The sequence below is a fragment of the Pseudonaja textilis genome, chromosome 5 (assembly GCF_049901715.1).
Source record: "Pseudonaja textilis isolate UNSWEBS1 chromosome 5, rPseTex1.2, whole genome shotgun sequence".
NCBI lineage: Eukaryota > Metazoa > Chordata > Lepidosauria > Squamata > Elapidae > Pseudonaja > Pseudonaja textilis.
The window spans coordinates 206097-227361 of record NC_141994.1 but is presented as its reverse complement, the minus strand read 5'-3'; the positions used below and the strand labels follow the sequence as shown (position 1 = coordinate 227361).

The window sequence follows — 21265 nt, the reverse complement described above, 5'->3', positions numbered from 1 at the left end:
CGCCGCCTCTTCCCTTCCATCGCCCGGTGGCCTCCCGCTCCGCTTGGGAACACGCTCGGGTCGCTGCACTGAGTCACCGGCGGGCAGGCTCTCCGTCCGCTTCGCGCGGGCGCCCCGGAGTTGCGTCCCCACCAGCCGCCCCGGCCTGGCTCCCCCCTGGCTGGTCCCCGTCCCGGCCGCAGAGACGCCGGGGAAGGTCGGGAGGTGCGAGGCGCCGGTCCTCCTCCGCCGCCGCCGCGGCCTTCCCCGCGGGAGAGCGAGGCAGGGAGGCTCCCGGGGCGGGCGGGCGGCCAGGCGGGCGTCTCGGCACGTGGCTAGAAGGGCGGGCGCCCCGGTCCATCTCCGGCGGGGGGCGGCGCGGGGGGCGGGGAGAGCAGCCCCCGGGCGCTTCCCGGCAGGTCCCGGCGAGCAGCCGCGTCTTCCCTCCGCCTCTCCGCCGCCGCCTCCTCCCGCCGGCTCGGCTGGGCGGCGGAGCTGCCGCGGAAGAGGCAGCGCCAGAGCCGCCCGGCTTTGTCTCTCCAGACGGGGCTCTTACGCAAGCCGCCCCCCGGCGCTCGCCCCCCCCTTCCCCTCGGCGGGCGGGATGCCGGCTGCGCGGAGCCCCCCCGACGCCCTCCGCCCGCCCAGCCTGCGCCATGCGTAGAGGCGGGGGCAGCCCCAGCCCTCCGGAGCAGCGCAGGCGGCACTTCCCTACCCCTCGGCCAGCTGGAGAGCCCCCTTGGGCGGCAGAGCGGCCGGCCTCCTCCGGGGTCACTATGGCCCGACGAGACCGCCTCCTGCTGACCTTGGCCGGGCTGCTGCTGCTGGAGGCCTGGAGTGGAGGCCACGCGGCGGGCGCCGGCCAGCCCCGCTTGCGCCTGGCGCACAGAGGTAAGGCGGCGCTGCGTTGCGCTCGGGCAGGTGGCGCGTTTGCTGAGGTGGGAAGTCGCGCCGGCCGCTCGGCGAAACCCGCCTGGTCCCTGCGCTTCTTTCCCGGGCTCCGTCCAGCGGGAGCGCCAAGGCGCCGCTTCCAAGGATGCGCGCCATCGGTCCGGATGCCTTAGGATACGCAGCGGAGGAAGCGCAGGGTTCCCATCGCGAGGCAATTGCGCCTCCTTTGCCGGAGTGGCGCCCCTTTCCGACACCCTCCAGCCCCCTCCCTTCTCCTCGCCTTCGCGCCTCAGAGCCCACGAACTTAGGGAGCCGGGTCGCATCCTGAGAGCCGGGGCGGGATCCTCCAGAGAGGCGCCCGGAGTCAACTTTAGGGCCTCGATTTGTGCTTCCCGATCCAATCTGTCCCCCTCGTCGCCTCTCGCCCTGGGGACCCCGGTGCGGCTGAAGGAGCAGGTGGGGATGGGGGGGCCTTGGAGGGAATGGCGCCGCGCAGCGATCGCCCCCAGGACGGTGAACACGCGCCGGCCTCCATCCAGCGGAATTGCGTTGCCCAAAGTGGGAAGGGGGGCATCCAGCCTGTCTGCAAGGAGCTGGCCTCTCCCCCCCCCTTCTTCAGGATGGGAGATGCGCCCCCCCCTTGCTGAGCCTTGAAATCTCCCGGCGCCCCACTTGATGCCACGCCTGGGATGCCTGGGAGTCGCTTGACCGGAGGCCTCCTTGGCACCCAGGTGCGCCCTTCGCTCCTTCCTTCTTCGTTTCGACTCCTCGGAGTCCCATTGAAGCCACCGGTACTCGGGTGGCGGGGGAGCTTGCGCGGACGATGGTCTCGGAGGGCAACAGGCGGGACTTGAGGGCCAAGAGAGCAGCGGTTCCTTTGGAAGCCTCCCCTCCATGGTGGCCGTGTGAATAGGTGGGCGAGCGGGGTTTGCTGGCCAGGGTTGCCCCTGGAGGGGTCAGGAGGGGCTTCAGCCAGGCGGATTCCGAAGAGGAGAGAAGGCAGGGCCCGGCTGTGCTGAGCATGGTGACGGGTGGGCCCTGCCTGGCGGTTGGCGTTACATCCCGACGAGGTCGGCTGCTCGGGCTGCCGTTCTTCGCGCCTGAGCCTGAGGGGGAGGGAAGGAAAGGCGGACGCTTCCACGGGAGCCCGAGTGTGTGCAGCGCATTCCCCGGACGGCTGTCCCCCGTCCCCTGTCCCCCCAGTGAGGGAGCTGAACTGGGCAGGTGGGGGCCCTTGGGGCATAAGTGTTGGCCGTGGCCACAGGATCTCGGCCTGTGTTCTTCAGTAACTGGGAGGGAGGCGGTTTTGGGGCACCTGGCACCTGCCTGGGCAAGTCCCAGCCCTTTCCTTGGTAAGTTTTGTAAGAAGGGGTTGGCCCTTGCCTTTTTCCTGGGGCTGAGGGAGAGTGGCTGGCCCAAGGCCACCGGCTGACTTTCTGCCCCTGCTGAGTTATGGCCTCCCACTTTATAATCTGACGCCTTCACAAGCATGCCCACCTCGTTCTGTTACTGACGTTACCAAGGAGGAATAATATAATCTTTTATAAAGAGATAAAAAGTATTTTTCGCTTTATATTGCAGCCTTTACATGTTACAATAAGAGCTTCAACCCCGTACAAAGGAAGAATAATTGCTATCTACTTTCAGTTCTTCACTAAGAAATTTAAAAAAAACCCTTCACTTAGTAACTACACTATCTCTAAAGACTTGGGAAGAAGCAACTCAAAAAGTACATTTGATTGTAATTATGGAAATAGGTTGTTAAAGATTTCTGAGGGGAAGATCAGTGAAATATTGAGAGGTTGAATTTTCTCTGTTCTAAATTTCAGTCTTAACTCTTTTTTTTTTTACAGCCCAAGTTGTTTATGGTTTGGTGTATTGTACAAGTATTTTGGGGATTAAACACAATATAAGAGCCCAGCGTAATGTTTGATATATACTTAACATTTTCAAGGAATACTCCAGGAACTGGAATGGTAGGTTAGCAAGTGAACTGTTCCTTAGCAGGGGGGAAAAGTTGGAAATAGGGGAGACCAGGCGGTGGATGAGTTGGGGTGCACCCTGAAATGCAACACATGGCATCACTTTGGGCCAAACTCATCTTCTCACCACCCCACCTGGATAAAGAAGGAGCAGGAATGCTCTGTAGGTTGCCTTGTAATCCGGGAGGGAGGGGAGGAGGAAGGAAGGAAGATCAAATTAATTTCCTGCAATGCTATTGCTTTCTTGGAAGCATACATCAATGTGGCAAAGCCTTCTTGAGCCTTGTCTCCTTGGCAGCCTGACTCACCCCCCCCCCCCTCAGAAATGAGCGTCGGGCGGCCGGTGCCACGTTCCTTTGGGGCTGATGCTGCCCTCGGGATACGGACCAGGGCAAAGTTTGTCCCCAGGAAGAAGAGGGTCTGGTTGAGCTCCCTACCTCGCTGTCTTCACACCCGTAACTAACTCCCCATCTCTACGTGTTCAGGGGCTTCTGAAGACCCCAGCAGCCCTTCAGGATTCCTCACCCTGGCTGGGAAGAATAGCTGCAATCAGGCGGTTCACAAAAACGATGGATTCCAACTCCGGCACCATCCTAATGTTCAGCCATCAGTTCCAATTAAATAGCTGAGCGAATTCTGTTTTGGCTCTTTTCTTCTTGGGCTGCAAATGGAGATGGAAACGCCACGGCACAAAATCTCTGTTAGCATTTTTGATTCGGCTGGGCTGTCTGCCAGGCCTGGCTAGCTTCCTATAGCGCACCCTTGACTCTGTGCCTCAGGCTTTGCCACTAGCTGAAAGTTTTGCCGTGGTTTTTTTTAGATTTTGTATCCTGCTTTTATTATGTCTGTAAATAAAGTGGCAAATGTACCTAATACTCCTTCCTTCCTCCTCCTATTTTCCCCCATGGAGACGTGAGTTGGGCTGAGAGAGACTGGCCCAAAGTCAGCCAGCAGCTTTTGTGGCTAAGGGGGGGGGGGGCAGGAGTCCCATCCTCCGAGTTCCTAGCCTGAAGCCTTAACCGCTGTAGCAGGCTGTCTCTCTTTAGAGCCCTTACCTAGGTCTGAAAAACGGACACTAATCAAAGCTTGTAGGTGAACGGTCTTTAGCACAATGAAAGGGCAGCTGGCCCGTTCCCAAGTTGGTCCTTCTCCTCCAGCTGGCGTTGTTCGCTCTGCAGCAGGAAGAGGCGGTGGGCTTCCGCCCTGAGGCAGGCCAGGGTGTTGCTGGGGTGTTGCTGAGCCCCAGCCAAGGACAGTGGCTGCTGCTGCTGGGGCCTCTAGTCCCAGCCTTCTCCGGTGGGGAGGCAGACCTACCAGGGAGAAGGGAAGCTTGCTCCGAAAGCTTCCGTCTCTTTCCAAATGAGCGCTTCCTCCTACAACAGACTGAGAACCAGTATCCGCTGAGGCCGCCCCGGTTCCGAGTCAGGCCCTGTTGGCAGCCCAGGTGTCTTCTGCCTCCAGGGGTCCTGGAGAGGAAGGCCGGCCTGCCTGCAGAAGGACGGGCATGGCCCCTCCCTAAGAATAACCTCTGCTGCTGCCCTTCCCAGGGTTGCTCCTACCTGCCGGAGACCAGCCCAGCCTGGAAGCTGCCTGGAGGGGCACCGGCTTGTCCTGCTGCTGGGCAGGTGGGGCCCCCGTTTGGGGCGCTGGCAGGGATCAGGGATTTAGGGCGCCATCTTTTGACTGGGCTGCTTCTGTGTCTTGCCCGGCTCCTGCTCTGCCATGGTGCAGGAAGAGCTGCTGAGAGACGGGGCTTACGGGCCTCGTCCCGCTTCTTGGCGCTGCCCAGCCTCTCTGTGGTCGAGGGCTGTGCGGGATCCGTGTCTATTGAACCGAGCGAGTGGGGTTTTCTTCCTCAAGGGCGCTGGGGTTGGGGCAGCGTGTGTGTGTGTGTGTGTGTGTGTGTGTGTAGAAGCCCTGGTGAAATGGGGACCCTGATGCTCCCTGTTAAGGCAGCCAGAGGGGAGGCCGGAGGAGTCGCCCGATTTCAGCTATGCATCCGGCTGATCTAATAAGGCCAGTTAGATTTTGAATGGGAGACCACTCAGCGATCCCAAGGCTGCAGATTGGATTGGCAGTGTGTTTTTTTAAAAGTAAGAATCTTGGGAGAAGTGGCCTCACAGGAAGTGGGTTGTGCTGTTGTCACCAAAACAGCAAGGAATCTGGCAACCAGTTAAATTTAACTCAGGGAGCCCCCTGTTTTGTGGCTGAAGATTTCAGTCCATGTATTTTCAAAAACAGGGCAAAGAATGCAAAACAAAGCCTTCTATTTACTGCTAAAATGGTTCTTTTGCTTGATGGACTTTTTCATATAATAGTTGATATCCAGTGACCTATTCCTGGAACTTGCTTCATTGATAATGAATTGTGAAGTGTGAGATATTCATTCCTAACTAAAGTACATTTGTACCATGTAACTTTTTAAACTATTATTTTAAATTCGTTTTATGTAGGTGTAACAACAAATGTAGAATTTTAACTGTGAGATAGGAAAAGGCTCATTAATTGTCCAGCTATTCATTCTCAGATACACTGAAAGTTCTTGGCAATTAATTTGTAAATATTAGAATTTTTAGAAATAACTTTATGTTCCATCTTGCTGTGACTCTTTCCCTAACCATGATGGCCTTGGGCGATCATGGATTAATGGGTAGCCTTGAATGGACACGCCCGGACGTGTCAGTAGCAGTACAACCGATGCCTTCTGGCTCTTTCGGATAACTCGGCACTTTGCAAAGTGATCTCCGCGTAGCAGTCACCCCGGGGCTGATCTGACTTCACCAGATCCCTTTTCAGAAAGATGGCCTAATGCAGGTTCTCTGGCTTGCAGGGTCGCCTCCCACAATTGCGGTTGTCTCGTGTTTCTACGCACAGCTCTCCTCATCCCAACATTCTTTTGCCATCACTTGTATGCCTGCAGGGATGCGATGGGCTCATCTTAATCTCTGTGGAGGCTGTAATGATGAGTTGTGTTTACACTGGTGTGAGGCTCAGGAGGACGTGGTTAGGGGCCGTGCCCTGTCGCTTGTGTCCACACCTTCCTCCTCTTGCCACATCAAACGGCTGCCTCCTCAGGGAGGCTCTGAAGGAGGCAGCTTTTGAAGAGGAGGAGGAGGAGAGGTGGAAACAGAAGGGTTGGTTGGGGGCTGCTGCCTCGAACCAGAGGCCACCCTGGCCCATGTGGGGGGGGAGCGCAGGAGGGTAGGGGAAGCAACCATTTTGGGAGCTCCTGTGATCTGCTGTTGCCAGGGTGGGGAGTCGGTGGGAGGGAGTTGAGGGGTGATTTTTGTTATATAAATTTATTTGATTCTTTTTGTTAGCTTTGATTGTGGTTTTATATTCTGTAAACCACCTTGAGTCGTCATGGGCGAATTGGCAATACTATAAATTCAATAAATAAATAAATTTTCTTTGGTTGCCCAAAGAAAACCTTCAGCCACTCAACATTTTTATGGACTTCAAAATTTAATGGGCCACATATGGGGCCCAATAAAGATGGTGCCGGGGGCTAATGTGGGCATGTGTGCATATATACACAACACGGTTCTGGGGAAACAATGAGTAGGGCATACGTGCAGCGAGGAGCCCAAAGCAAAACCAGCCAGATAGTTGTGGCCCTGGGAGAGCGAGGAGAGCCTCAGAGGGGACCTCATGGAAAAGGGGCCCCAGCTATGGAGACGGCACTGAATCTTGGCACAGCGTAAACCAAACCATACAGGCAAGGAAGTATGATGAGAAAGCTGTAAAAAAAATATGCTGCAGTGCCCTTAGTAGTTTTGAAATTGTTTTTGCACTTGAGTGTGTGTGTGTGAAGTTCGTGTCAAAAAAAGATGGTGGCCAGAACCCTGTAGTCTAAACCTCTCACTCTTGAGGAATGAAACGCAGGAAGGTTTGGGGTTTTTTTGGTAAGGCTTGGTGGATGTGTGAGTTTCAGTCGTAGCTACTGGTGCCCAAAAAGAGTTCCCAGATTGTATAGTTCAACCAGCTGAAAAGTCCTTGAAAAGTCTCACTGCTGAATGGGCCAAATTATGAATCAGCTCCTTGGCAGCTCTCTGCGCATTGAACACATCAGAGGCTCTGTGGGAGCCGCTTAATCGTTGGGAGAAGCCCAGAAGCAGGGGACCAGCTGCCCTCTTCTGCCAAGGAGGGAATCTCTCGGCATGCGCCAGGGTTGGGTCCTTTCCTCCTGGCTGTCAGGCACGCTTGGCTCATGAAAAGTCAGAGCTTCGCTCTGTGGCCTCAGTAGCGGCAGACTCAGATTGCTCTCCCTGCAAATATTGTGGAGGTCGTCTCGATAAAAGGCACGGAGTACGAAGGTGGCTGTACCTCCCAGACAATGGCTAATCTCAGACACTAAGCAGGTCGGCCCTGATGAAACCTCGAATGGGGATTACCTGGGATTAGGCTGCTGCAAAAACGATAAACGAAGTCGCCAACTCTACTCACAAAAGCGCATGGAAGCCTGACTGGAGGGCACCTCTGGTTTCGTGTTGCCAGCACCTCGGTGATGGAAAGGAGGCCCGTTGGAGGCCCCTCCCAGCCAGTCCTTGGGGTCTCCAGGCCATGGTTTCCCAAGAGAGAAAAGCTTGGAATTCTCAGGCTTTTATAAGAGCGTGGAAGTGGCACAAAATGCTCAGTATTGTTTTCGAGGAACCTGCTGTGACAAATTCTAATTCTACTTTGGCAGTTTAGTCAATTACTTGATGGCTTCTACACGTTATAATTATTCACACGGCTTATGCAGACAATTGCACATTTATTTTCAGTATCCTAATTTACACCGAGTTGGCGGTTCACATGTTTTTGTTTGCCTGCAGATGTAGACTTGGTCTGTGTGTACACACGCACACATATTTGTGCTCACACACATGCACACACACACCCACAGGTGTTTGAGAATGGAAAGTCTAAGAGAGGACAATCTGCATGCAAACAAGAATGATAATCCGACATTTACAATGTTGAGAAGGATCCAAACAATTTTTCTTTCTAACATTTTTAAAAAATCAACTAAGAATACAACCTGGCTTACAATGGCTTTTCTAAAATTGATGGGAATGTTTGCCACAGTTAACTGACTTTACAAACTGTTATGATTTATTCCTTTGACTATGTAGGGAAATACATAGGAGTTTTATATCCTGTGAATTCCAGAAGAGATATGCATATGGAATTTAGTTACAGCAATTGTTAATAAGTTATCATCTTATTTTATGTGCCCTTCCTTTTAGTCTAATGACAAAGATGACACTGAAATGCTCCTCTTTGTTTTGTGGATCTGAAAACCAGCACAACTCCTACAAAGTCCCGCTTTTCAGACAATAAATCAATGGGCAGCATGAATTGGAAGGAGAGGTAGATGAAGTAAAGAAGTTCCCTTCCGCCTGAATCAATCAAATGGCTTTTTACTCCATAATGGAAACGACTTTTGTGATATTCATAAGAGCCCCCAAGCTCTCCAAAGAAGGAGTTCTCTGCCAGTTCCTTCCAACTGCTAAAACATCCACCCACGGTCTTCCTGCCATCTGTCCCTGTGTCCTAGAGGACTAGGCAGCAGGCACCTCCCCAAGGGGGTGCGGTGCGTGTGCGCGTGTGTGTGTCCATGCTCTTTTCTTGCACCCAGCGGCATCTACTGGTTTTAGAGAGGGAAGCTCTTTTGGAAAGGGTGGAGATCCAGAAATCTTCTCTGGCTCACAGTCACAGTCCAGACTGATGAAGCGCATATGGGAGGTTTGCTTCCCCACGGAAATCTGGTAGCTCCTGCAATTAGGATTATTTTTTCACTGGATTTGCAGAACTTTTCAGCATTTCTTCTATTACCTTTTGGGGGAAAGTGTGAGTGGAGAATATTATTACACCTCCCTCCCAGCCCTGTTTTATGTCCTTAGCCCAGTTTTCCCTGGTGGTGAAGAGGAACAAGGGCTGAACATCAATAGCAATTACGCTTGGCCTTATTTACCGCCCCATGGTGCTTTTGCAGCCCTCTCTAAGCAATTTACAGAGTCAGCCTATTTGCCCCCAACAATCTGGGTGCTCATTTTACCCATTTCGGAGGATGGAAGGCGGAATCAACCTTGAGCCAGCCAGGATTGAACTGCTGGCAGTCGGCAGAGTCTGCCTGCAATGCTGCACTCTCACCACTGGGCCACACCAGGGCTCCTGGAGGCCTGTCCATCTCCTAAAAGTAGACAAGTGGAAAAGTCCTCAGGACACGTCCCCCATCAGGGTGGGATGTTTTGTGCTGTAACATCGAGGCTGAAAGAGAAATACGTTCTCTGTTGACTTGGAAGACTCAGTCACAAATAATCCAAACAGCCAGTGACTTGTTACTTTGTGAAATGGGCTCCCAGCTAACACTTCTGAGTTGGAGAAGGTGATTTTTCCTGCTGATGAAGGATATTAGGACTGTGTGGTCACTTTGGACAAAAATCTTCTTTTAGTGCCTTTCTTCAGTTCATCTCTCCCACCAAAGACCCCTCCCCCCTGTTTACAAATAGAACTTGAAATTAGTTGAATACATTTGACCTAAGGAGCAGGGATCAGGGCCTGACGATGAGGATGATGAGGATGATTTTGGGTTGAAGAAATGAGTGTTACGCCTGAACCCTGAATCACCTGGATGGGCCCATTTCTTTTCTTTTCTTTTCCTTCCTTCCTTCCTTCCTCTGAGGTGAAACCACCTGGTGGAAACTTTTACTGCAGCTCCGGCCTTCAGTGGAAAGAAGTCCTGCTTAGCAAAGGCTTGATATTCTCAGCCTGATCGATGGTGTGCTCGGCCTCCGCCCACTTCATCCCCGTCCGAGGAGCCTGAGCTCTGCAGGGGCATCGCAGAGAGCTCCCCTCAGGGCTGCAGTGAAGCCTGACTGAATCCAGGCTCCCGCTTCTCCTGGTTTTGCCAGACAAGGGAGTCCAGGCAGCTCTTAGCAGCCAGTAGGGCTTCCTCGTCTGTTAAGAAGCAGGTCTCCCCAGGGGAAGGAAAGGACGGGAAACCACTTCGGCTCACTTGACATATTCGCTCCCTTATTCGCTCTTCCCCAGCTCCTTTCAGGGGGGAGAAATATTCCTTGACCACATGCCCGGTTTCCCGCAAACCCCTGGGAGAGAGGCCTTTGGGCTGCAGGAACAACACGGAAGGCAAATAGGCCGTGGAGCAGCTCCCTGCGTGACAGTAGTGACTCACTGCACAGCTGCTGTGCAGCTTGTCTGCTTGCATATTCATTCTGCTGGTGCAGATGCAGTGGGGAGAGGGGTGTATCCAGATTGAGTTTGAAATAGACACCTTGAACCGTATTGGGAGAAGCGGACGGTGTGTGTGCACATCATGCTAGCAGCCCAAACCAACGTGTCTGCGGGATGAGGCCTCTTGGTTGGAGGTTATGGGTCCTGAGCTACCACAGGCCCATTGTGGGTTGGTAGAGGGATGGATTACTTTTTAGCTCACAATGTAGTGGGGCTAAAAGAAGGAGGGGAGGCCCCAAAGTCCTCCAACTGGCTTTGATGCCTGAGGAAGGACTAGAACCTTGTTCTCCCGGCCCTCGTCTTCATCACCAAAACATTGGCTCTAATTACACACACACACACACACACACACACACACACACACACTCACTGATCAAACGACTGAATCGCAACTTCAGTCTGCCTCTAGAGTGGTTTGCACACATATGTGTAAAGTGTACGGGTGGACTATCCAGATACACTTTACTGAATGCTTGTCTCCTTATGGGACTTGGCCCAAATACTCCTGGCCGGTTTTGCTTTTCGTTGATAAAGGTGGATACGGATTTCAGGTCTGATGGAGATGAGAAGGCTGTTCAGTCTGCCCTGAGAGCTCTTGACAAAAGACTCCAGGGTCCTCCTTATAGAATACCTTTTGTCCCTCTTTTGCAGAAATTTCTTCTTCTTCTTCTTAGCAAACTCTTACCTAACGTTCCAAGTGGTCTTGTGGTAGAACTGGAAGAAATATCCTCCTTCTCCTCCTCCTGTGCAGCCGAAGCCGCCTTTGCAGAGAAGGGCAGTGCAGAAGGCTTGAGGAAGGCTCTCCTGGGGGCCGGAGGGGCCTCTCGCCTGCAGTCTCCAAGGGGCCTCTGCCCAGTTTCCCTTGAGAAGCACCTTCACTGACTTCGTGGCCTGGAGGCCTCCTCGGGATGCCAGGAATCTCTATATCCGTAGGCTGTTTGCAGAGGTGCTTCTGGGAAGAAGCTCCCCAAGTCAGATATTTGTCAATAACGATGAGTTTGATAGATGTACATGAAATCCAGATCAGACATGCAGAGAGTTGTCCAATTAGAGGACAGGAAAAAACCATCCCCTTAAAGAATGGCAGCTAAAAAATTATGGATGTTTTCTGCAGATGCCGGTAGATTTAAAATAAAGATTTATCTGTTTAGTTACTGAGTTTATTAGGCACATCATTTGAAAGTGGCTGTGAGCAATTTATATATTCTACATGAATCAGGTTAAAAAGTGCAAGAGACAGATACAAATAACTACATAATACAAATCATAGCCCCAGAGAGAGACGAACACATGCCATTTGTTACTCTCCTTATTACAAAGGAAGCAGTTTACGAAACACACACACACATACACACACACACACACACACACACACACACCCCTACACATACATATTATAATAGCATAATATATATATTTCTGTGTGTGTGACAGTGAATGTACCTTAGGACAACTGATGCTCGTCCCCTTCTCTTTCGTTCCCATCCAGCTTTCTTTTCTTTGCCACTGTTTCCCCTTTGTCTTGTCTTGTTCTTTGTGTTTTTAAAACTGTTCTTTGTTCATAAATGTTCTTAACAAGTGTAAATTACCAGGGTTGCTGGGAATCGGGCAGCTCATCAATTTAATGAACAATGTTATACAGGATTATTATAAACTGACCCAAATTGTGTATCTCGGCCGCTTTTTCCTTCCTCTGATCAGTTTTCATGGCACGGCGGGGGGAGGAGATGAGCCCACATGCCTCGGATGGCTCCAATGTGCCCTACCTGCTTTGTAGTCCGTGCTTGTTCCTTAATTTATTCTCCTCGTGAGTCTTTCTCGGTTAAGTCCATCTTGCAATTCTCACTTATTTCCGACTGAGACGCCTGCTGATGCCGGCAGCTTCCCAAATGGAACGCAGTGTGAATTATTCGCCCTAAAAACCATGAGCATCCGGAAACATTAGATAGGTGGAAATTGCAGTTTGTGTCAGGAAACAAGGATAATTCACTACATAATATATTGGCTTATATCTCCTCAGCCAGTAACTTGGCAGCCCCCGCTCCTCCCTTCCTGTAGGTCAGCGTATGTGATGCTGGAGGCTGGCCAATATCGGAGCAGGGAGGAGGAAGCGGGTGGAGGTGCAGCCCTGGCTTGGATTCTTGGGCTCCAGCAAATGGGCAGCTGTTGGGCAAAAGAAATTTCACAGTGAATATGGAATACTCACAATTGTGTTGCTCTTTTTTTTTTTTAGATGGGGGATAATTAACACAGGAACAGCAAAATGCACCCTGAAAGTATAGCATTTGAAATTCATTTTTTTGCCTCTTCCAGATTTCTCAGAAAATGAATATATTTGCTAATTCAGCTGTCAGAACTTTTTGAACCATATGGATTAGGCTTGGAAAGCAGTTAATCTACCTCACTCTTCTGTTCTTAAGGTTAATTATTCCTGATTCCTTCAATTTCTTCAACCTTGTTTCTAGGCCCCTGATAATCCTCAGGCTTTGAACTTATTTCCTGTGTCTTCATAGTTAAAAAAAAATGATACCCAAATTGGACCTGGTCCTTAAGGTGGGAACAACACTCCAATTGGCCAATAGATGGCAGCAAAGCAATTCAGAATACTCTCTCTCTGCTGACATCTAGTGGTCTCCACTTGTTTGAAAGCTAATAGTGGACACCAATGTATAAATCGTATTTACTTCCTATGAATTAGAAATTATATTTGTTTTGATGTGGCCTGAAATTGTATTTGACTTTTTCGTAGAGAGGGCTGACTCATATTTAGCTTATGAACCCCGTGCTCATTTTCCTGGAATGATTAATGGTCACAAAAACTCGAGTCCCTTCGGGGCCACAATAATCTCAGTCCAGCCGAGCTTGAATTCAGTTGACTTTTCTCTCTCGACTATTAATGGTTTGGATTCTTGTAGAGTGTGTGAGCAAGCAATAGACCTGTGGCCATTTGAACTGCCTTGGCTACTGGTATGTTGGCTGCCTACTGACAAATACAGCACCACCACACATCACCTTTGACAAACCAGAGCACAGCGATGAATGTGTGAGTAACGTACAAGCGGTTGGTTGGACGGCTGTTAAGAGGAGAAATGGAAAACTCTAGCTATGTCTAGAAAAGGGCAGGTCATTATTACGTCAAGCCTTCTGCTGTAGCTTGTTTTAGTATTTTGCCAGCAGGGTTGTGTGAATATTTGTGTGTTTCCCAAGTAGCTGTGATGTTAACTTCAATGACAAATGATACAGCAAATAATGAAATTTATGCATTTTGAATAAGTTGTTACTCTAAAAGTGAGAACTCTTGAGTGCAAAAAATGTTCACGCTTGCAGTTGTTTGAACTGCTGTTCATTTGACATGCAGCTGTCATTTATAATTAAGCTGATTGTTTCAATGTGGGTGGGAAGATTAAGCAAGGGTAAGAGACCGTAAAAAGGCATGTATTTATCTCTCATGACTCAGCGCAGCTGGCTGAGGATGTCAGGATACTGAAAGTAGGGACAGGGAGCTTAGAACAGCAAAGAAGAAAATATGACCGTATTGATGCTGTCAGTTTAGGGATCTAGTTAAACATTCCGGTTGCATCTATCTCCAGATTGTGCATAGAAGTCATGATTTCTGATATGTGCTTCCGTTTGTGCAAATAAACAGGCTGTGTTACTTTTCATTCATAAAACATTTAAACATTTAAAATACTACTATAACAATATTTCATGATGCATATAAATACTTTGCATGCGTTCCCTTAAATGAATAGGAGCAGATGATGATGAAAGGTTCAATTTTGAAAACTGACAAACTCAGATAAGGGCTACCAGATTCAAGATCCTACGTCCTGTGAGGAAGAATTAAGCAAGGTAGACAGGCGTGTTCAGCAAACAGAAGAAAAGGTTGGAGTGAAACACAAAGGGAAGTTTTTAACTCTTGCCATGGAGAGGAGAGGGTCACCTCTTCTCCAGCAGGGCCCTGGCCAAAGGGTTGAAGCTGCAAATCGGATGCGATGCGAATGGCTCCCACAGATGGACTTCTCTGGGCTCACCTGCTCATAGGATTCGATCCAACAGAGTCCGTTTCCCGCCCTCTGCCTAAGAAGGCCAACTCCCTGGCTGGGAATTCCGGGACTTGGAAGTGCACACATTTTAAAGTTCCCGAGGCTGAGAAGCTCTTGACGGTCCATTCCAATCGTTAGAAAGTGATTGGTGATTGCATCCAGTCATTTGTTTTGTTTGAAAATGTGCCTCTCTGTGCAGAAAGGAAAGGAATATGGCCCGGGGGGGGGGGGATACGGCCACACCCCTGCTTGGCTATTCCTGTCCTGTTACGGTTTGCAGGCAAGCCTCTTTGTGGCCACCATTCGCAAAGCACCCAGGACACATTCCTAAAATTCAGCCAGGCCCAGCAGGAGCCTCTCACATCGTCTCCCACCGCGGCTGGTGAGGTTCAGGCAGAGAAAAAGGGGCCTGGACTGTTTGGCTTTCATTTAAAATGTCTGCTTCTTCATCTAAGTGCCCCTTGTCCAAAGTGTTGAAAACAAAGGGAGCTCATTAGAACAATACAAAGCTGCCGTGGGGCTTTGCAGGTGGAGGATTGACGGGTGGCTCTGCCCTGAGCTGCTCTCAGACCCTTCTGCTCCTCCTGATTTACAGAAAGCAATTAACGCCTCAGCTTGAATGGAAGGCAGCAGCGCAGGGCCCTTCCCAAATGGTCCTGCTTGAAGGTGGACCCTGGTTTCCCCCTCCGAATGCCAGGCCCTGGAAATGAACCTTGTGTGCAGCACGTGAGGCAAAACGTGCGACTCTGCAGAGTTTCTCTCTACTGATACCCAGGATTCCCTCTTCCCTGGTCTCTGTTGGGAAGGCAGTTGATTCACAGAGACCGGGATTTAATTTCTCAAATCCACCCTACAGTATGTGGTATAGATTACATATATTCAGCCAGTTAGCCACCCAGTATTCTGTTTTTATTAGCTTCTGGTCCCTTTTTGATCTCTTTTTGCTGGCCAGTATCATTTTTCACTCCGTATCCTGTAACTGCCCTGCCACAAGCCTTCTATTATTCTCTACCTTGGAATTTATATTCCCAGATTTTTCCCCCTCCTCCTTCCTTCCTCAAAGGACTCCATTCATGGTCTACGAGAGGCCAGACTAAATATTGCTGGAGGACCTCAAGGTAAGCGAAGAGAAATGCGTATCTCGGTAGCTGGAGGCCCATCAGGCCTAGACACTCGGAGGAATCCCAGCTATCTGGCCTACCTACTTTTCTCTGGCTGCTGGAGTTTTGAGGGGCAGCGATTCTCGGTGAAGGATTCGTTGCTTCGTCAGTTATTCTTGCATGCCAGACTTCATTGGAATGGCATTAACCCACGACCTCTTCCATTTCTGCAAACCAGTTCAAGCCAGTTCTGCTTTCATCAATCATACATGATATGAAATATTAAGAATAATTTACTCAAGAGAAATTAAGCTCTCTCAGGCATGGGGCCTCAAGCCAGGCGGGAAGCCACGGTTCAGTCCAAAGCCGAGGCAAGGAGGCCTAGGCGGCCATCAGCCTAAAGCCACGATGGGGACCAGCATTTCCATCATAAGGCAAGCCATCGTGTGAGTGGACCCAATTTTATGATCATTTTTATGGCAGTGATTAAGCAAATCGTGGTTAAGTGAATCAAACAGTCATTGAATGAATCAGTGCTTCCCAATTGACTTATTGGAAAGGTCGCAATCGAAGTCCCGTCACTGCAAGATGCAGTGGGTGCAAGTCAGTGGCCGTGTGTGGAGATGTGCTCTCATGAATCTGTGTGTGTGTGTGTGTGTGTGTGTGTGTGTGATGTCACTTCAAGGACAGGTCCCAAAGTCGCTTTTCCCAAGGCTGTCACAATTTCAAACTGTTAAAGGAACAGGTTGCTATGAGGTGAGGGCTCCCTGTGTCTGTGGCCATTTTGAGGCCTTTGGCATCCGTGGCAAGTGAGCAGAGAGAGAAGGGGGGCACTGGCATTGGAGAGGGTCTCCCTCCCCCCCGCTTGCCACATCCTGTCCAAGGGTGACGTGGTCGGAGGCCTCAGTCTCAGGTGGGAAGGCCAGTCCCTGGGGAAGGGGGGAAGGGGGAGGGGGAGGAATGAGCCAGTTTGCTGGGGAGGCTTCCCGGGGGTCCGAGCTCATCCCTGGAACTTCATTTGCAGCTCCTTCCTTTTGTTCCTTAAAGGTTGTATTTCGGGGCACGACTACTTTGAAACATGACGGTGCCTGTTGCAAGTTATGTATCCAGAGTCCCCGCATCAGGCGGGAGTTTTGTATCTGGCGCATGCGGGAATAAGAGGCAGAGGCGAGGGTAAAAGCTAACAGGCTTTATTTCAGCATTTAAAGGTTGCCGCTAACTTCAGGCAGCCGGCTGACAGGGCAACAGCTAATTTCATTTGACAGCTCCTTTTATACTCAGCTGTCAAACGGAATCAGCCAATTAGGGACACTTCTGGCTCCCGCTCAGAGTGGACCAGAGTGAAGACTTCAGCAGAACGCTACAGGGTGCAACAACTCACAACCTGAGGTTTCACTCAGGAAGTCACTCCAAAGCTAGTTTAGTGGTGCCATTTTGAAATCCTTAGAAGATACTTTTACATGAGTCATGTGAGAAAAAAGAAAAGGGGTCACAAAGAAAAATGTGATTGTGAATCACCACCTTGGCATATTGGCTATGTTTTTCCCCCCATATGACCTGAACTTGTTTCCTTTTTTTAAATGAGGCTTAGAATTCGAGCCCTTCACAACAGTGTTTCCATGACGATGGATCCCATCCGTTTGAGTACTTCCTTCTACTCATGCATCCAATAAATTTGTGTATACTTGAAAACACTGCCCCCCAAAAGTCCCTCGCGATGCAGGATTTTAAGGTGTCTTCCAAATTTCTCCTGATTTCTGTCAAATTGTGGGCCCTGATCTGAGAGTTTAGTAGAGCACCAACAGTTGCCACTTTGATTTGCCCAAGACTTATGATTATTAGATGAAAAGGTAGGGGGAACGCAAATGTGAAGCTTCATATATTTTAGTGTGTGTGTGTGTGTGTATGTAGGTGAAAAGAAAGTTAAGCTATTCCTTGATATATGCAAGTGCAGTGCCCGTAACAAAGAGAGGCCTCCATGGGCCTTCATATTTAAGAAGATGTTCCCCAGTCTATGCAGGGACATCCATGCTGGAGTCTAAGCCTGACCCTGCAGCAGAAGAGGCCATAGTCCCTCTCCACGTGAACTTGCTCCCGCATTCTCTGCTCCATAATACACAAAGTTTCCTTCTGGACCTCAGTGCATATTTAGGAGCCTTTTGCAAAACTCCTGACTGTTAAACTAGCAGAGTCCATTCCTACTCGTTTGTACGCACATTTGTGCCAGAAGGTGTGTCTCTGAAGCAGAACCTGTCACCTTTAAACAAGAGTGGCTGAGCCACAGAGCAGATGTCCACATGGATGGTGTCTCTCTCTGGCTGGAGACTGGCTAGTTAGTGTTAGCTCTGTTTCCCGCTGGGTTCTTTTTAGAAGGCTGCCCCTTTGTGGGGAGGCTTTCCTTACCCAGCAAAGCAGCGTCACCAGCCCAAATTTTCTTCCATCTTCCTAGCTTCCATCCCTCTCAGCTTTCAGGTGAGGGATTGACCAGGCGTCTTCAGCAAAGGGAACGGAGTGAATATAACGCTCTCTGTGTTCATGAAGGAAGTTCCTGAAATTTCCTTCATGGAATTTCTGTTTTATGCGTTTTTCCAAAACAGAAACAGTGCCTTTTCTTCTCCCTAGCAGAAGGTCCCAAGTGGATAGCTCTATCCCTGCTCCCTTTGGGCTGTCATGGAGGGAAGAGATATGCCAGATGTGGTCTGTTTCAGATTCATTTTACATTGAAATCCGAATGGTTGGGAGGCAGAAAGGCTGGTTGTCTGCAAGGCAAATGGTGAGAGCTCCAGAGCCAATTGTTTCCCCTCCCGCTCCTCGGTGGGTTTCAAGGGGGCCATTTCACTCCTAAATGAAAACTGAGTTTGGCAGTGTCTCCTGTGGTGAACCCCCCACCCCCGCCCCTGATCAATGTCTGCAGTGAAATATGTGACCGAATTGTCTTCGCAGCATCCATCACAACTGGGAAAGGCCTTAACGTCTCCTCTGCAATTTGGTTTACCAGGAGTCTGCCTGCGCCGAACATCAGGTTCCTGGCTTCCCGTTTCCTCATCCTGGCTCCCAGTGAGCAACCTGGAGGCTCCCAGCCTCTGGCACCTGGAGCGGCGGCTGCTCTTCCGTCCAGGCTGCTGCAAAAGGAGAGCTGAGGGCAGCCTCCTGGCCAGCCAGTTGGCCGCCATGTTTTCCATTTTGCTGAGGGTTCATTAGAGGCTCTCACGTGCCCTGAATCCAAGGAGAAGGTGGAATAAACCATCCCTCAGTTGTTGCTCTCAGGAAACGGTTTCATTATGTCTTACAACTCCTGCTTAGAATCTGAGCGTGGCTGATAATAAGAATTATCCTGAGAATTTAACATGTGGAGAGCATTGGGGTATAGAACGTAACAGCTAGGTTTCATTATTTGATCCTACTCCTTTTATTTGGGTACATTTACTGCATCTCAAAAGAGAAAATTAGGATGTTTTTCCTAACCAAGTATATGGAAATACTAATTCTAAAAATCTGATGCTCAGCAAATCCTTAAGGACACTGTAAAATAAGCACTTAATTTTTAAGAAGACTCAGTTTCAAGGTACACCTATGTCCATATCTACTGTAAAGGTAAAAGTTCCCCTCACACATATGTGCTAGTCGTTTCCGGCTCTAGGGAGTGCTGGTGTTCATCTCTGTTACAAAGCCAAAGAAGAGCCAGCGCTATCTGAAGATGTCTCTGTGGTCATGTGGCCAGCATGACTAAACGCCGAAGGTGCATGAAACGTTGCTGTTATCTTCCCAGCAAAAGGGTCTGTGTTCATCTCCGTTACAAAGCCGAAGAGCCAGCACTGTCTGAAAACATCTTTGTGGTCAGGAGGCTGCCATGGCTAAATGCCTTCCAAGGTGCACAGAACGTCGCTGTTCCCTTCCGACCAAAGGGGTCCCTATTATTCTACTTGCATTTTTTTACATACTTTCCAACTGCTAGGTTGGCAGAAGCTGGGACAAGGAATGGGAGCTCCCTCCGTGACACGGCACTAGGGATTTGAACTGCCAAACTGCCAACCTTTCTGATCAACAAGCTCAGCGTCTTAGCCACTGAGCCACCGCGTCCCTTATCTCCTGTAAACTAAACCAAAGTTATTTTGCAGGTATAAAAAAACAGTTTTCCAGATATAATTTAATAAATAAAGAGTAGATAATCACATTGCAAAGTCAGAATTAAATTATTTGAACTAATAATGCAAGTAAGACTGAAGGCAAACTTTAAAATACATTTGTTACTACAATTCATGAATTACCTATGTTATATCAATATTATGTTGAAACCATAATAATGTTGATATTACCAACATTTTATTCAGAAGCTAAAAATAGAGGGGTTTGAGACTCCTCCCCCCTTTGAAAGGGTAATGCTTAATAAGAGTGACACCAATAGTGTGGAATAAAATCATGAAGAAATTAAATTAAAATCTGAAAAGTTAAAATCCTTCTCAACATCTTATTATATGGATGGAAAGGTACATCCTTTCCATACACCATTGTGACACCATTGTTGTATAAGGAATCAATCCCAGTGGCTGATGTTGATATATAGTAGCTATTGTAGAATATAATCCATTGTGTCAGATCAGATATGCTTAGCAGTAATAAAAATGGAAAAAATTGATTGAATTGATAAACTATGGTGATAATTTATTAAGAAGTCTCTGGTTTTTTGTGACTTGTAATTCCCGAATGAAGCATTCATGATGACAACCTGCTTATGACGTGTGTATAATGTATTGAACTATGCTGTGATCCTTTGTTGGATTTTCTAGGTATTGATATGCATGATAAAAATATACTGTCTTGCAATTAGGATGGAACGTTTGCAGGGGAAGGCTTCAGAAGAATGAATAATTTCTCATTCACCAAACTCTGCTCAGTTTCAAAGGCCTCCAGAGATCATGAGAAGTTTTGTTAAAAAAATGCACGGAAGACAATTGAGAGCAATCTTGAAAGCGCAATAAGAGCCCTGGTGGCCCAGTGGTTGGAAGCAGCACTGCAGGCTGGCTCTGCTCATTGCCAGCAGTTTGATCCTGACTGGCCCAAAGTTGACTCGTCCTTCCATCCTTCCGAGATTTGCAAAATGAGGAGACAGGTGATGGGCGGGGGCAAGAGGCCGACTTTGTGAACCGTTCAGAGCGGGCTGGGAAGCTCTGGGAAGTAGGTCCAAGGGCTGTGGCTATTGCCATCTCTAGTGATGCAGAAGGTAAAGACAGAGAGTGAGTAGAAATCCTGAAGAGGAGGAGCCTCCCAATAAGCTCAGTGGACGTGATGGGGAGCTGCAAGGTCAAGTGTTAGAGGACGATGGGGGTGGGGGAAAGGACCCGAAACGGCCTAGTCAAATGTAAGCAGTGAGCGGGGCCTTCCAGGCTATCCAGATTTTCCCTCTTGTCTCTGTTACAATTCATGCCAATCAGATTTCCAAAAAATTTCCCTGAAATCTACAAACTGGATCTGTTGGCTTGGAATCACGAGAGCCTCAGTCGGTGTGAGGTGGGTGTTTGGGGGCTTTTGTATCTAGTCACTGCATTATTTGGGGACTTTGAGGGCCACGGAGGAGGGACAGGGTTGCCAATTGGATGGGGGGAGGGGAATTGCTTTTGTTCCTTTGGTTTTGGGGAGGTTCTTGGTTTGTTAGAACCGTTGAGCCTGTTTGCACTTTAGGACCCCCCCCCCCCAGGGTCCTGAGCATCGCTTCCCATGTAAAAGAATGCGCAGTTGACAGCTGGGCCTTCATTCAGACAATCAAGCAGCTCCACTTGGCATAACTTTCCCCTTCTTCTCACTAAAGTGTCTTCTTATCTTACAGAAATATTTAAGCAATTCTGCGCAGTTTTCTATCTCTCCCCTTGCCCCCCCCCCTCCGAAAATTAACTAGTAGCAAACTGCACTCTTGAATTCATGCTTCCTCTGTTGCCGTGCAAGCAAACCCAGTGAGGTAGCCGTGTGGTTTGTCTGAGAGGGTCCAAGAAAAGAGCCCCTCTTCAAACTCCTCCTCCCCTTTGGTGAAGCT

The 21265-nt window shown here is 49.5% G+C and overlaps 1 protein-coding gene across 1 annotated transcript in view; it reads left to right on the top strand.

Moving 5' to 3' along the window:
• The first annotated feature begins 361 nt into the window (after positions 1 to 361).
• Positions 362 to 21265, top strand: part of SEMA3E (semaphorin 3E) — a 106946-nt gene continuing 86042 nt past the window's right edge. Inside the window, exon 1 of the mRNA XM_087933902.1 lies at positions 362 to 870. Within this exon, the coding sequence (XP_087790028.1) occupies positions 636 to 870 (235 nt within the window). The 5' untranslated portion in view covers positions 362 to 635. The remainder of the gene's footprint in view (positions 871 to 21265) is intronic.